Below are 17,024 nucleotides of genomic sequence, written 5' to 3'. Positions count from 1 at the left end.
CAGGAAAAATTGCAAAATAAATATTTTCAAATGGGAGGGAGGGGGAATAAAAGGAAAAAGATTACCCAATTTCCTACCTTGTGCCTTCCTCCGAGATAGCTCCACCTTTTATTTTTACCTCTATTATAGGTAGTAGAAAAATGAAAATAATGCAAATGATTCTGATTTATAGAAGTGCAAATTAGTTGCATCTCGTGGAATGCAATTGGTTATCGCCCTGCATGCAGACCTATTTTACTTCTATCTATAAATTCATTTCAGAATTCCTTAGATGCCTCTGTATGTGTGATGCTTTGAATTCTCCTTCGAGCCTGTTCTAATCCATTACTGGTTCTCTAATCAATTAATGAGCCAAATAAAATACTCAACACTGATTCATTTAAATTTGTCTGAGAGTAATGATTATACTTTTAAAAAATTACCCTCTAGCATCGTATTCATAGTAGAGGACATACCTAAGACACATCCTAATGAAATTCAAAGGAGGACATAAATCCCCATCCTATACTCCATATCCTTTGCTTTTACCAGTGCCTCTGTAGAAATCATCTGCCAAGCAGATCCCTTGTATTTTTATCTCTGAAAAAGTCGTGAGGCACTGGATATCCAAAGAAATACTTAAAATATCATGGTGGGACTGTTGTCAGGAACTCAGAGATTTGCTGTCAGGGATTTAAAATTCTGCCTCACCGAAAAACCGATCACTTGCCTTCCTACAGCTTTAGTAATTAGAGCTGCATTTATGCTTTATCAGAGCTCATGGACTTTGAAAGCAATAATTATAGAATGCCAAAAGGTAGAGTCAGATGACCTTCTGTTTGGCACTACTTTTTATTCTCTTGGTTTTGTACAATTTAAGCCCATTGCTTGACCTTTTATTATGTAGAATGCTTTTAGCTCCTCTGTTGAAATCATAAAGGCAGGAGCAGAGAATAAATAAAAAATCACAGCCTTAGAAAATGGGGAGAGGCAATCTTAAGATTTTCAAGGAATTGCAAAAATATTAGGATCCGAACACTTAACTTCCTTTTGGGAAATAGTCCTACACTAACCTTTTGGACAGAGGGTCATCCATGCTTCGCAGCCTTTTCATATATTTTGTGGCATAGGTAAATCACTTCTTACACTATATGGCATTGCATTTAGATATTGGTATACTATAGATTCTATATTGGGAACAAGATCAAACCTCTCTACTTAGACAACAGGAACCATTTCAAAGTTAACACCATTTGTGCTCGTTTGAAATGATGCATGTAGCCTAGAAAAGCCATGTTTTAATCCTAATCCCATTTTGTAAAGGCAGCTGTTTCTTCTAATCCCTATTCAGTATTATGTATTTGAAACTGTAATTAGATCATCCCCCTGGAGATGTGATTCAATCAAGAGTGTTTGTTAAATTGGATTAGGTGAAGATGTGTCTCCACCCATTTGGGTGGGTCTTGATTAGTTTACTGGAATCCTTTAAAAGAGGAAGCATTTTGGAGAATGCAAGAGATTCAGAGAGAGCAGAGAATGCTGCAGCACCAGGAAGTAGAGAGTCCACCAACCAGCGCTTTGGAGATGAAGAAGGAAAACACCTCCTGGGAAGCTTCATGAAAGAAGAGGCCAGGAGAGAAAGCACAGCTAGGGCTGTGCTCGCCATATGCCCTTCCAGCCAAGAGAGAAACCATGACTGTGTTCACCATGTGCCTTCTCACTTGAGAGAGAAACCCTAAACTTCATCAGCCTTCTTGAACCAAGGTATCTTTCCCTGGATGGCTTTGATTGAACACTTCTGTAGACTTGCTTTAATTGGGACATTTCCATAGCCTAAAAACTGCCAACTTGCAACTTATTAAATTTCCCTTTTTAAAAGCCATTTCATTTCTGGTATGTTGCATTCTAGCAGCTAGCAAACTAGAACACCATACCTATTCTGTTTCACAAAGATGCTTTACTCTCAGACTGGAAATCAGAGCTGAAGGTGCTAGAAGGCTTAGATAGAGCTCTTACTCTGTTTTTGGGTCTTGACTGAGGAGTGGTCAGAATGTTTGAGTGTCTTCCTGTAGGTGACTATAAGTAACTCATGAAGTTGGGAAATAACTAGACAAGAATGGACCTAGTAAGAGTCTCTTTCCTGGAAATTATCTAGCTAAGACAAGGTCAGAACCCTATAATTTATAAGCCAACCGGTTTAGCGTTCTTGCAGTCATTGTGTTTATTTCACTTTTGTTATCCCTCTGTATCTAGAAAAGTCTTTTAGAAAGTTTCAGCCAGTGTTAGCTGTACTAAGAGGATTCAAGAAAAGAGATTTGGTTTGGGTTCAATCAGAGAAGGAAGGCGATTGAGGTAAACCCTCAGGCCATTGTGCAATGGCAGCAGGAGTGTGAAATAGAAGAATATCAAGGGAAAGAGAAATCAGAATTACAAAGTAAATACCTTTTTATAAGTCATTTCCTATTACTACAATTTTATCCTACTGGTTTAAATACTATCTGAATTCACTGTATTAGGAAGATTATTTTTAACTATAGCATCACCAGCTCTATCAAAATTTTAAAAAGGGGGTAGGGGATGGGGGGATAGGAAGGAGAGAAAATGTGGAATTGTCTACAAATGTATAGTATGCTGGTAGCATCGAAAATTTTGAAAAGAAATACATTTCTGCCAAAATTGAACATTTTCCCATTTGCAAAATTCATTTAATTACGCGTGAGTGAGAGCATTGGAAATTTAGCCCTGATGCTGCTACTGGTCAGTTGATGTTGGTTTTATAGCACATGAGATGCCATGAGGAATCTGGATTACTTGATGAAGAAGTGTCTTTAGAGACCAAGTGACTTTCGTAAGAGCATGGCCTCCTAGGAAGGGAGGGAGGTAGGGGAGAATAAAGGAAGCGTGGAAAGGAAGAAAATATTGCTTTGAGGGAGAAAGATGCTATACTGTGAAGGGAAAGTTACTTCAGTTTCTTTAGTTCTCCACTTTAAGATTATGCGCTAATGAGAAAAAGGTTGCACGGTAATCCAGAGGATAAAGGATGTAAGTGAGAATATGCCAGACTCAGCCTGTACCAGAGAAGCAGAATCCACTGTGGGTGCTAAAACATCTTCCAATGAAGCATCTCACCAAGACTTCAAAAAGCCAAGTTAGATAAATACTCCAAATTTCCATCCACCATGAGCAAGGTGAAGGAATTCAAAACACTGCAATGTGTTGGCTCAGGATTTTCCAGGTTTCCTATGCCTTCTACCAAGTTGTTTATTTTTTGTGTTAACTTCTTTTCAATAATATTACATTTATGCTAAGCAAAAGATCTGAACAAAATTGAGCTGCATGGTTTATCAAATGTTTTGGTAATTTTGGGGAAATCACAAATAAAGGAAGTAGCTGTATAACTCCTGGAAGGGTGCAGTGACACCCAAGAATCAGTGCTCTGCGTTTGATGTGATTATGCGCTCATCAGTATGTCCCACTAGATTGTGAGCTCTTGAAGAAAAGAGATCAAATTTTATTCTAGCACCTTTTAACAATAACGTCAACAGTATTGTTGACTGTATTGTACATGGAAATATCTTAGTAAATTTTTATTAAGTACAAAAATACACTCATGTTTTTGTTTCAATTTATGGTGGTATAATTCATATACAATAAAAAATCCCCATTTTAACTGTACAGTTTGATGATACACAAATGAATATAGAACACTTTCTACACCAGGAATTTTCCTGTGCTCCTTCCCAATCATCTATGCACTCCGTTGCCCCAGGGGATAGTTGAATTACTTTCTATCACTTTAAATGTGATTTCACTTTCTAGAGTTGCACATAATTGGAAGCAGACAATATGTGCTCATTTAAGTCTAGTTTGTTTCCTTTCACAAGATGATTTCAAGAATCAATCTTGTATTTTTTATCAATAACTTGGTTCTTTGTATTGCTCATGAGTATCCCATTATAAAAACATACCACATTTTGTTTACTGATTTGCTTATAATGCGCATTTGGATAGCTTATAATGCACATTTGGATTGCTTATAATGCGCATTTGGATTTGTAATAATACAATAATATTGTATTATTACAAATAAAGTTGTTATGAACATTTGTGTACAGGACATTTCATGGAACAATGCTTTATTTTTCTTGGGTAAAAACTTGAGGATGGCTTTATGTAACTTCAATGTTTAACTTCTTACTAATCCACCAGAGTCTGGAAAAGAAGCTGCTGCATTTTGCTTTATGTATTTAGTAGCTTTCTTAGTGAGTACATCCATCTAGGATTGTTATGTGTTCTTTTTTTTTTTTTTTTGCATTGGAAGACACCGGGAATCGAACCTGGGTCTCTGGCTGTTATGCCTTCTTGATGATGTCAATTCTGATTTTGTTTCTACTGATTGATTTTTCTCAAGCAATCAGTTAATATTTTCCTATTTCTTGGCGCATCTAGTCATTTTTATTGGATAAAGCATCTTATGAATACTACATTGTTTAATAGGTAGATTTTGTTGTCTTCCTCTTAAAAGTATTGGACTTTGTTTTGACAGACAGTTAAATTACTTGAAAATCAGCTTAAGTCACTCACAACTCATTTTAAGCTTTGTTAGGGAAACTTTGCATTAGCTTTGTACTCTAGAAGTAATTAACTCTACTACTATAGAGTGCAAGGAGTCCTGGGTGTCATTGAACATTCCGGGCATTAAATGAGAAGGTTCCTCACTGGTTGGGCAGAGCTAAACTGACTCACTATTCTATGTGAGCTTTGGAAATTCTTCAAATTCTAATTCCCCAGTTTTTATTTTTTTTTTTGTTCAGTCTCCAAGCATTTCATCAGATGTATGCATTGCTTATTTCTCAGCAAAAACTAAAGGGAACTCCTATGGAAATTTCTGGACTTCATCAATGTATGTGTCTCTTCCTCCTCTCCAGAAGCCTAGCCTGTAACTTCCCTGAGGCTCTGATCTTTGTCTCCTCAAGACAGAGGCTCCAGGGATAAAGCCAGGGCAATGGGGCTCACCTTGCTTGTTTCCCTTTTCCCAAGGATCACGGCTGTGAATTGCCTGTTGCCCATTCTTTGAAAACATTTGTTAACTTATATTTTTTCCAGTTTCCTTAAGTAGATAATATGCTTGTTTCTTGTTCAAAACCATGTACAGAACATTTTACTTTTAATAATAAGACAGTACCAGGCAGGAGGGAAGAATGTCTAGAGGAACTTTGACATTTTTCTAATGTCAATTTTTCTGAGCCTCAGTTTACTTTTCTGAATATATAACAAACACTTTTATAGCTGTTATAAGGCTTAGAGAAGAAGTGACATAAATGGGAGTTCTTAGCGGTGTTATAAAAAATTTTCCAGTTTTCTTCCACTGGGCTTAAATTTAGGAGATTCAGTGAAGAATTTTTACATTTTGTTCAGGTGCTTTTTCAAGTCAGAGAAAACTGAAACTTAGGAAAGAGGAACATGTTTCCATACAGTGTCTCAGAGAGTCATACATTTTTTTGAATTAAAGTAGTTCCTGGAAATAGTCTGTCAGAGATTTTCAAGCTTTTCTTTTTCCCTATAGTTTCCTTTTTAAAATTAATTTATTTGACATCTCTGCCAGTTCTCTATTTGACCTCTCCCATCCATTTTTCACTCTTCTCTGCCCCTAGAGGGGTGAACCCCATGGAATGCATCCTTGGTCTATGCCTCTGGTTGGATTTTGACAGTGGGAGGCCCACCAGGAGATTTGTGAACTAGGGGGAAACAAAGAGGATAATGTATTTTCTGTATTTTTGTTGTTACCTCCTTCTTGCTTTGACCCTGCTTTCTGACAATTCTTGTACCCCTATTGGGCAGTTCCCATTCTCATTTATCTCCCATAAAGACCAAGCTCTTTTATCCTTTCAGGCTTAGAGCTGGCAAAGTTTCCTGCTTGCTGCTGGTAATCCCTGGATTCCTCCTTGGATCCTTTTGTTTTTACCACTTTTGAAAGTTTCTTCATGAGATTCCCTTCATCATAACCACATTGCCTGGCATTTTGATACGCATGCTGGCCCTGGCTACATTAGTGTCCTGTGACTGCTGTGACAAGTTATCACAGATTTGGTGATTTAAAAGAGCAGAAATTTTATTCTCACACCATTCTGGAAACCAGAAGTAGAAAATCTAGGTAGGTATTGGCAGGGCCAGGGCCATGCTCTCTCTCAAGGCTTTAGGGAAGAATCCTTTGCCTCCTCCAGCTTCTTCTAGAGGCTCCAGGAATTACTTGGCTTGGGCTGCATCGTTCTAATAACTGCCCCTATCTTCACATGGTCTCCTCTTAAGTCTTCTCCTCTTCTGCTGGTTATGAGGACATTTGTGTTTGGACTTAGGGCCACGCAAGTAATCCAGAAAGACCTTGCATCAAGATAGGATCCTTAACTTAATCATATCTACAAAGCTCCTGTTTTTTCAAATAAGGACATAGTCACAGGTTTCAGGAAACACACATATCCTTTGGGGTCCAGCATCCAACCTACTGTACTGACCCATATAAGCCCTTGAAACATAAAAACATAAAATAGTTGACTTGCTTTGTTTGAAATACAGGGAGGGTAACTGGAACCACACCAATTGGGCTTTCTCTCAACCATTTTAAACATAGAGAAATAGAAGCCTGGAGATAAGAAATCATTTACTTAGTAACACAAACTTAGTCAATGGGACTCATAGAGAGGAGCTTTTCCCATGAAACCTTCCCATTTCTGGTATTTGAATAACTGAGAGGCTGATCATATGGTCAATATTATTTACTATGCTAGGAAGAAAATTAAGCATTTGTAGATAAGGTTAATTCTTGCTTTTCAGGTATTTTCTGTTTCACAGGGAAAAATATTATGATTAATAATGCCTCTTGATGTAGCGTACTTTTAAAGCCATGGCTAAGGTGAAAAAATATGGAAGATTTTCTTGAGCTGAATTACTATCAAGTAAAGGGAGCTAAGCACATTACTTTCCATTCACAGTTCTGTAAATTAAGGGAAATTGAAATAAAGAATGTCAAAGCAAATTCTAAATTTGTTTTGACAACAGGCATCAGGGCTTCTAAAGTTTTATGAAAGGAATATCCTCTCCTTGTTTCATGGAATGACTCTTAACATATGGTGTTTGCTATTGCTAGGGGAATTTCCAAAAGTCAAAATCAGAGAAAGAAGCAGATTATTTAGACTGTCAAGTTAGCTCAGGTATGCTAAAGAATTGTTTCCGCACCTGGTGTAACATATCTGAAATAGAAATGTGAGGGGAGGGTGGAAATTTCTTTTTAGTCTCTACTTAGTTTGGTTTCAGGCAGTGACACTTGTAGTTTTTCTATCCCAAATGTTTGAATCAACTTTCTGGATCATGGTCTAGTCATCTGGGCAAACAAATTAAGCTCCTGTATCCTGATGGGTTGTCAAATAGCTTGGACTGTATTTGTAGAACTTTGTATTTCCTCATTGTGTTTCAAAGTCTGCCAGGAGAGCATCTCCTGATCTTCAGTGCCCTGACTTTCTTTCTTTTTTTTTCTTTTGATATGCCTTGGCTTATTAGCCTGTTCTATCAGGCAATACAGATAGAAGCTCCTGTGTATTCAGGAAAGAAGAGAGAATTAAATCTACGATAGCATTTTCCAAGCAAGCTATACTCCTAAGAATAAAATGTCATGTGTCCTTGTTCTTGGTCATTTTATGTGGGATTGAAAGGATGAACTTACTTTTACTGGATGCCTACTATGTGCTTGTTCTAGTTTGCTAGCTGCCAGAATGCAATATACCAGAAATGGAATGGCTTTTCAAAAGGGGAATTTAATAAATTGCTTGTTTACAGTTCTAAGGCAGAGAAAATGTCCCAATTAAAACAAGTCTATAGAAATGTCTAATCAAAGGCATCTAGGGAAAAGATACCTTGGTTCAAGAAGGCCAATGAAGTTCAGGGTTTCTCTCTCAAGTGAGACGGCACATGGCAGACACAGTCAGGGCTTCTCTCTCGGCTGGAAGGGCACATGGCGAATACGGCATCATCTGCTAGCTTTGTCTCCTGGCTTCCTATTTCATGAAGCTCCCCGGGAGGCGTCTTCCTTCTTCATCTCCAAAGGTCGCTGACTGGTGGACTCTCTGCTTTGTAGTGTTGCTCTCTCTGAGTCTCTCTGAATCTCCAAAATGTTTCCTCTTTTATAGGACTTCAGAAACTATCAAGACCCACTCAAATGGGTGGAGACATGTCATCCCCTAATCCAGTTTAACAACCATTCTTAACTAAATCAGATCAACCAGGGAGATGATCTCATTACAGTTTCAAATATACAGTATTGAATAGGGATTATTCTACCTTTAAGAAATGAGATTTATATTAAAACATGGCTTTTCTTAGGGGGCATACTTCCTTTCAAACCAGCACAGTGCTTGTCATTTTCTTTTAGGCACTTAACTTTCATTCATCCGTTCCTTCCAGTAAAAGGATTGCTAAGGGATTGTTATATGGCAAACCATCTTCCAGTTTCTGGGGCTACTTACTGTGGTTATCCAGAGAGATACAGTCTGCTCTCATGGAAATTACTTTGTAGAAATAATACAGGAAAATAAAGAAATAAGTAATTAAGCATGAAGAGAGAAAAATAAAACTAATTATGTTATACAAGCTCACAGGTTATTTGTGCATAAGTGGCATGAGTAAAATTAAAAACAGGCACTTGTACTTTGGGGCAGGCTGAGCCAATGGGTCAGGCTCCCAGCATGAAGCTGATTCTGTTTCACTTATGTCCTGATGACCAAATTCCTGATCCGCCTTCAATCACAGAAGGAAGGACCCAGGTTCTCTGGGATCCTATAGACTGTCAGAACAGAAGACCATCTGGCATGCATTATATTCCATGTATGCAGAGAGATGGTGCCTCTTTATTCCTTTATCCTTTTCTTCCTCACTAGGTCAGGGAGAATAGACGGAAGCATTAAATCTTGGTTGTGTTTTACCCTTAAGTTGTGCGCCTGTATTTTGTTCTCTGTGCAGACGAGTCTTTTATGTTTTTCCCATTTGCTTATTTACCTCTTTTCCTAGGCAGAATTGTTTTTTCTCTTTGCAATTTAAAATAGAAAGTTAGTCCTTAATCAGATGTATGTGCTCATGCACCTTAAAAAGGACCAACCTAAAACAATTACAACAATTGAGCTGATGCAATCAGCCTGATCTTGTAAATGTGGGTGTCCATGTTGATGAATGCTCTCTATTTAATTAAAATATATTGATTATGGCACATCTGTCTTATCAGAGTGGCAATGCATGGTCTTTTGAGGAATTATTGTTTATTGGCTTGAGAAACAAATAGGCAGTTTTAAAAGAATATGTAGGCTTTCAAATTTATTGTCTGTCTTCTAAGTAGTTACATATCACCTTGGTATAAATATGCTGTTTGGACTGCTTAAAGCTTCCCTTAGAAGATATGTATGTTGTAATAAACACTAATTAGGTCTTGTGACCATTCAGCAAACTGCTTTGGAAGAATCCAATGATTTGCCTCACAAATATCAGCTCTTTAATGGAATGTCTGATGTGAAGTGATTACAGATTTATAAAGGATGTAGACAAACAAAAGTTATTAAGTCTCCTGTGATCAATCCACCTGATGTCACAGGAAAACAATTTAAGGGGAGACGTTCTTAAATTAATATGTTAGCAGAGGTCACACTTACTGGAATTTGCAATTGCGCTTGGGAGTATAGTTCATTCTTTAAGTGGAAACTGGCTAATAAGAAGGAAATTATATTTCACTTTTAGAAATAACTCTGAAAAAATGCACGCCCAATTTATTTTCTGAATAAATTAGTATCCAGTTTGAATGGTCAAATATCAAATAAAACATCTTCCAAGTGCAATATCTAAGTCATATAAAGTAACAATATTTTAGGGCATATTAAATATTCATAGAGAGCTGTAAAAAGACCAAACTCCTTATATCATGACCAATTCTTATCAAAGCACTATTTGAAAATTATCCCAAAGGTTTAAGATGTTCCTTCTTTAAAAAGTATAAATTCTAACCTGTGATATGGGCTGTGGAAAGTAGTCTGGGGTTTTGTGAGAACAGATAAGAGCAGGACTTGATGTTGCCTGGAGGTCAAGGAAGGTGACCCTAAGGAAATAACACTTGATCTAAAGAAGGAAGGGTTTCCATACACCTGCCAGGCAACCTTATGCCTATGTAGTAGGTACTGTTTACTGCTACCCAAGAGCCATTTTGAACTCCTTCTACCAAACTGTTTCTTTTTTACTGTGGCTGTATAGCTCAGATCTGGTCTATGGGACAAGAATAGAAGCCTTCTGGGAAGATATTCTTTCCCAATATAAAAAGACATATTCACCTGACCTTCAAGGAGGTAGCCTCTGAAGCTAGGGCAGCTCTCTTGCTGTCCTGATGGTGCAGATAGGAGGATGTGACCAAGGAAATCACAGAGATGTTTGCTAGAAGATTGCCAAGCTGCAAAACAACAACAGAGACTGCTTACCTCTCAACTTCATGTTATTGAGGTCTATTTTTCTATTTTATTTAAGTCCCTGTACTGGATTTCATTCCTTGCAGCAGAAAGTTCCTAAATGTTATAGCTACAAACCCAGTATAAGCAACAATGTGATGAGCTCTAATAATCCAGTGCAATCATAGATTGCATTAATAGAAATAGAAATGTCTAGATGACAGATATTAATATGCAAATAGTTATTCACTAGTTGTACAACTCAAAATTGCAGGAAGGAAAAAAGGCAGAATGTGGGGCAGGGAAATGGAGCAGAAATAGAAAGGTGACAATACTAAGAAGTCAAGTACTCCAGTAGAGCTTTAGGATGTTTCTTGTGAAAATATTTTGAATTAGGTTTTTATAAAAATTAGATTTCAGAATTGTAGGTATCAGGTAGTTTGTTTTTTTCAAATAAAAAGATAATTTGTACTTTTTATGTCTCTAAATTTTTTGCATATTGACATATTATGGTATCTTTGAAGTCAGGTCAATTTGGATTTGATTCCTAATTTCATCACGGGTTTGAAACCTTAACCTCTTTAAGCCTTTACGAAGAATAATAGTACCTGACTCTGACCCTTGTTTGTGAGCGTTACCTGAGATCAGTTTAACAGTGTGCCCGCCACACTGGAATGGCTCAGTCATGTCAGCTGAGGCAATGTATGTTTTCCTACTGACTGACAGGTGGATTCTCTTATGCCTCTAAAGGTGGTAAAGCTGTGATGACCTTGTTTGTTCATTGGTCAGTGTCAGTAACTGGCTCTACCTACCTGACTTCACTTTACTAATTTTTTAGATTTGTGGTTGTTGAGGGGAAGGAATCAATAACCAATGGTTCAAATTATGAAAATCATGAATTCAAAAGAGCCAGCCACATAGTGTCTGTGTTACAACAATTCTATCTGCTTTCTCAATAAATAGTTTATTAAAATTTCTTCATAGTGTTTTTTCCCCTTCAAATGCTTTCATCAGGTTTACTGAGCACATATTATCCAAATCCATTTTCTAGACACTTTGGGGGATAAACAGGTACAAGAAATGGTCCTTGCACCCCTAAAGCTTAAATATTACTAAGAGATGCAAGACAAGTGCAATAACTTCAGAATGATAAGGATACATTTTATATATCTGGGTCCAAGAAAGTTCTTTAATTAGAGGAAAGAGAGATTGATAACAGCATTGGTCTTGGAGAAGTTCACAGAGAAATGACCTTATGATGGAATCAAATGAAGTGATTAGGGTTTCAATAGAATGCATAGACTTGGAAGAATATTTCTGACTGAGTAGAGAAGGGAAGCTAGAAGTGGAGAAGAAAAGAGTCCGAGTGACTTCCTACAATGCAATAGTGGGGGTTAATGGTCTCCCTTGAGCTTCCTAAGGCCTTATTCAGTATGTGGAGGAGAGGAGACACATGTTTGCTTCTTATGGCATCTGTTTCAAAGACTCTTTCAAAGACGTTGCTACATGCTTTTCTTTATCTCTTCCTAGGCAGATTGTTTTCCCATTGCAATCGCACTGTAGGCAAGAGAAAGTTGATGAACCATTTAGATTGTCAAAGATCTATCTAAAAATTAGAAATTGGAAACACATCACTGAAAATGCAAATAGAAAGAGTTCAATTAAAGTAAGTGTGTGTGGAATCCTTTACCTTTTGGGGGAGAACGATTTAATATTGGGCTTGACTCTATCTCAGTATGAATTTTATTTGCAGATTTAACTTCCAGGGCTTTAGCTATAAATGAGAATCCAATCAGTGATTTCATATTTATTCTTTTCTTAGTGTCTATTTTCTTCTGGGAGCACTTATCCATTTAGTGCTTAACATACGGCACAAGACCCTGTTGATGGATGAATAAAACGCAATGCTCCACCCTCAAGAAGCTCACCACGGGATGAGAAATGTAAGCTAAAAATTAGATGATTATTTTTTCAACAATAAAGATTATACATGGCAGAAAGGTGATACACCTTTGGAAGGAATAATGCATTTTTTGTCAGAGATGGGGAGGGATAGTATGTTGGGAAATCTTGAAAACTGTCTTGAATGAATGCTGAGATTCCAAGGGTAATGGTTAAGTATAGGCAAAGGCATGGAAGAATTAAATGGCAACAAATGTTTTGGAAACCATAAACAATCAGAACATATGAATAAAAGGGGAGGGAGTTACAGCAAATGAAGCCAAAGAAGTAGGCAAAGACCCCAAAAGTGAATGTGTAGTTTTGTGGGCAGAACCTTCTATATATTTAAAATGGATAGGTCAATGAAGTCAGCTCTGTTGTACTCCAGGCTCATGGCGAGGTGCTAATTCTGGATAAGGTACCCTGGAGAGTATTTAGCTATACTTGATTGTTGAAACCCAAATGAACTCATAGGATATGTATGTGTATAATTTTTATTTCATTTAAAGATGAATCCTAAACAATTTTTGTTTTTGTGAATGTACATCTGCCTCAACACTTATCAACATGAATAATCACTACTTGGAATTTCATTGTATGTACCTACTATATTTACTTAACCCCCCATTGTTGGACATGAAATTACTGCAATTTCTGTTATTATAAACAATAATATGATGTGCGTTTTCTGACTTGCATGATTATAGCATACTTTTTTTTTTGATATGGGCAGGCTCCAGGAATTGAAGCTTGGTTTCCTGTATGGCATATGAGAATTCTGCCACTGAGCCACCATTGCCCACTCTAGCATACATTTTTAGAAGTGGATTGTTGTATTAAAATGTCCAGATTTTGATAATATTGATAAATTGCCATTCATTTATGTAATATCAATTTAAACACCACAAACAGTATATATAATAGAATTTATGGAATTTTCCTTCCCTTTCCAAACTGAATCATTACTTTACATTTAGCCTTGCAAATAGAAAGGGCATAATTTATTGTCCTAGTTCATCTATAAAATGATGATGAAGAAAAATGTCATTAAACAGACCATTTTCAATGGAGTCCCTTGAACATCACACACCATTTGAGATTGTATGTGAAAAGTTCAGAAATAACTAAGGGACTTTTCCAGAGAGACATGCAATGAATTGGTGGGAACAGAAAGGTGGAATATTTGTGTGGAATTAAGGGACCCATTAGGTGATCAATTTATTAGTAAATATTTTCATGTTATGAAAACTTTTGTTTTCCTACAAAACAGTAAAAGATAGCCATTCCAGGTGGGTGCAATCCCTGAATGTGTGTTGGATAGAGCTTTTGGCAGGGTGGCCAATACCTTTGATATGATTTCCAAATTTCACACTATGATAATATAGTACTATCAGTTAATACAAAAAGTGATAATAGCAAAATTTTTCAATTCATTAGGAAATAATCTGCAAGACGGGTTACTGCAAATGGACAAACTGCTCAGCTGCTTGGATTTCACTTAAATCCAATCATTAATCCAGTGGTCTCAAGAGTGAAGTACTCCTTTTATTGCCAGAAAAAGTCTTAGATGTACCTTTGTACAGCTCAGCAAATATTGTTCTACCACTTTTCTTCTATATAAAATGCCTTCTCTTTTGCATCCATCCTCAAATTTCTGTCTTCCTCAGGGCAAGTTCAAATGCCACCCATATGTTAAGGCTTTGCTTGTTCCCTGATGTGATTTTTTTCTTCACTGAACTTCTGTAGCTTTTAGAGTAAGATATCCATTATTACAGAATTTATCATAATCCTGCCTTGTATTAAATTCATGAGTGTATGCCATCCTTTCCTACTGGGGTAACCATGATGCTTTATTTATCTTAACCTTTTGCCCATATCTTATTTCTTAGTTTTAGCCAAATTAGATTCACGTTGAATAAACACATGGATAAAAATGTTGAAAGTGAAATGGAGTGGAGAGAGAGATTTTAGCTTTCATATTTAAATCATTTTATCTTGAATAGGTATTATTTGTTCATGTACAAAATTCAGGGAATAAAAGATATGTAAAATGACATTCTCTCTCTCTCGCTCACTGTTTTTCCTTCAGTCATACAATTCTCCCTCCCAAGAGGCATTAAATGTACACTAGTGAATTTTCCCAGAAATAGTCTCTAGACATAGAAGCAAATATGTATATATATAGTTGCCCTTTTAAACCCAGATTGTAGCAGCATATTATAAACATTGTTCTGTACCTTACTTTATTAAAATATACGTTGGATAGCTTTCCACAATGTTATCCAAAGAGCTTCCTCATTCTTTGTTTTTTTTTTTTTTGTATGGGCAGGCACTGGGAATCGAACCTGGGTCTCTGGCAAGACAGGCAAGAATTCTTGCCTGCCCCCTCATTCTTTTTAAAATCAGTATTATATTGAAAGACATTTAAGATGTTTTGAAAGTTTTGCTATTACAGATAATTGTTGCAATTAATAATCCTATAGATATATCATTCTACACATGTAGTCGTATATTGGTTAGGTCCCCAGAAATGGAATTTATGGGTCAAACGGTTTGTGCCAAATTGCCCTTCACAAAAATTGTATCAATTTAGAACCCCTAACCCTACAATGAAAGGATGGACTTGTTTCCCTCCATTCCCAATCTAGTATATATATTTTTTATTCTTATGATTTTCAAAAGTGGAAAATGGTATCACAATGTACTTTTATTATTTTTTATTTTTTTCTGGAGAAGTTTTGGGTTTATAGAACAACCATGCATAAATACAGGATTCCCTTACACCACTCCACCACCAACACCTTGCATTGATGTGGAATATGTTGCCATTAATGAGAGTACACTTTTATAATTGTACTATTAACTATAGTCCATGGTTTGATTTAGGGTTAACTTTTCATGTGTCGTAGTTCCATGGATTTTTAAAAAAATTATTCTGTTACCATATTTATAGTCTAACATTTTCCCTTTTAATCGCATTCAGATATGTATTTCAGTGCTGTTGTGTTCACAGTACTGTGCTACCATCATTACCATCTGTTACCAAAACATTTCCATCATTCCCACGACGAACCTTGTGCATATTAAGTGTTAACTTCCTGTTTCTTATTCCCACCTAGTCCACTGGTAGCCTGACTCTATCAGTTTGCTTATAGTAATTGTTTCAAAGCAGTGAGATCATAAAATATTTGTCCTTTTGTGTCTGGCTTATTTCATACAACAAGATGTCTTCAAGATTCATCCATGTTGTCATATGTATCAGGACTTCATTCCTTTTAGAGGCTGAATAACAGTCCACTGTATGTATATACCACATTTTATTGATCTATTCTTTGCTTCATCAGTATGCAAATATCTGCTTTCAAATCTTTTGGGTATATACCAGGTGGTCCGATTGACAAGTCATGTGTTAGTTCTATCATTAGCCTTCTGACTAACTGCCAAAGAGTCTTCCACAGTGGCTGCACCCTTTTTCATTGCCACCAGCAATTAATGAGTGTTCCTATTTCTCTGCATCCACTCCAACACTTAGTTCCTGTATTTTTTTAATAGCAGCCATTCTAATAGGTGTGAAATAATGTCTCATTGTACTTTTGATTTGCATTTCCCTAATGACTCATGATGTTGAGCACCTTTTCATAGACGTTCTGGCCATTTGTGTATCTTGTTTGGAGAGATGTCTATTCACATTTCCTACCCAGTTCTTAAATTGGGTTGTTTGCCTTTTCATTGTTGAGTTGAGCTGAAAGATTTCTTTGTATTCTGGATATGAAACCTTTATTGGATATGTGGTTTCCAAATATTTTCTCCCATTATGTCAGTTATCATTTTACTTTCATGATAAAGTCTTGAGGAACATAAGTTTTTAATTCTGATGAGATCTGATGTATCTACTTTTAATTTTGTTGCTTGTGTTTGGGGGTAAATTCTAAGAAACCGTTTTCCAAAACAAGGTCTTTAAGAATGTACTTCCATTTATTTAGGTGATTGATTTCTTTTGGCAATATTTTATAGTCTTTTGAGTGTACAATTCTCTTACATCCTTGGTTAGATTTATTCTTAGATATTTGATTCATCTAGTTTATATTGTGAATGGAATTTTTTCTAGAGTTCTTCTTTCAATTATTCATGGCTTGTGTACATACTCTAAGTTTTTGGTTGTTAATCTTCTATCCCACCACCTTGCTGAATTCATTTATTAATTCATTGTAGATTTTTCATGATTTTCTACATATAGAATCATATCAACTGCAAATGGGGAAAGTTTTATTTCTTCCTTTTCAATTTGGGTGCCTTTTATTTCTTTTTATTGCCTGATTGCTCTGGATAGAACTTCCAGTACAATGTTGAATAACAGTGGTGACAATGACCATCCTTGTCTCATTCCTGATCTCAAGGGAAGGCTTTCAGTCTCTCACCATTGAGTACAAAACTGGCTGTGGGGTTTTTCACATATACCCTTTATCATGTTGAGAAGTTTCCTTCGATTCCTACAGAAAAAGATGCTGAATTTTGCCAAATGCCTTTTCTGTGTCAATGGAAATGATCGTATTATTTTTCCCTTTCAATTTGTTAATGTATTGTATTACATTGATAGATTTTCTTGTATTAAACCACCAGTCCATGACTGGAATA

At 36.4% G+C, this 17,024-nt stretch overlaps 1 protein-coding gene across 8 annotated transcripts in view; it reads right to left on the bottom strand.

The window, feature by feature from the left end:
- LOC143685948 (uncharacterized) overlaps positions 1-17,024 on the bottom strand; it is a 100,708-nt gene that overhangs the window by 71,697 nt on the left and 11,987 nt on the right. For 6 of the 8 annotated variants that reach the window (XR_013176813.1, XR_013176814.1, XM_077163068.1 and 3 more), the window contains one exon: positions 10,343-10,453. The exons of the other annotated variants lie outside the window; for them this stretch is intronic. Coding sequence is in view for 4 of the 6 variants with exons in the window: in XM_077163068.1 (XP_077019183.1) it covers positions 10,343-10,453 (111 nt within the window). In the remaining 2 variants the exon portion in view is untranslated. The remainder of the gene's footprint in view (positions 1-10,342; positions 10,454-17,024) is intronic. 8 annotated transcript variants of the gene reach the window in all.

Source organism: Tamandua tetradactyla, chromosome 6, assembly GCF_023851605.1.
Source record: "Tamandua tetradactyla isolate mTamTet1 chromosome 6, mTamTet1.pri, whole genome shotgun sequence".
Classification (NCBI taxonomy): domain Eukaryota; kingdom Metazoa; phylum Chordata; class Mammalia; order Pilosa; family Myrmecophagidae; genus Tamandua; species Tamandua tetradactyla.
The sequence above is the reverse complement of the archived record's forward strand: the minus strand, read 5'-3'. Positions and strand labels throughout refer to the sequence as shown.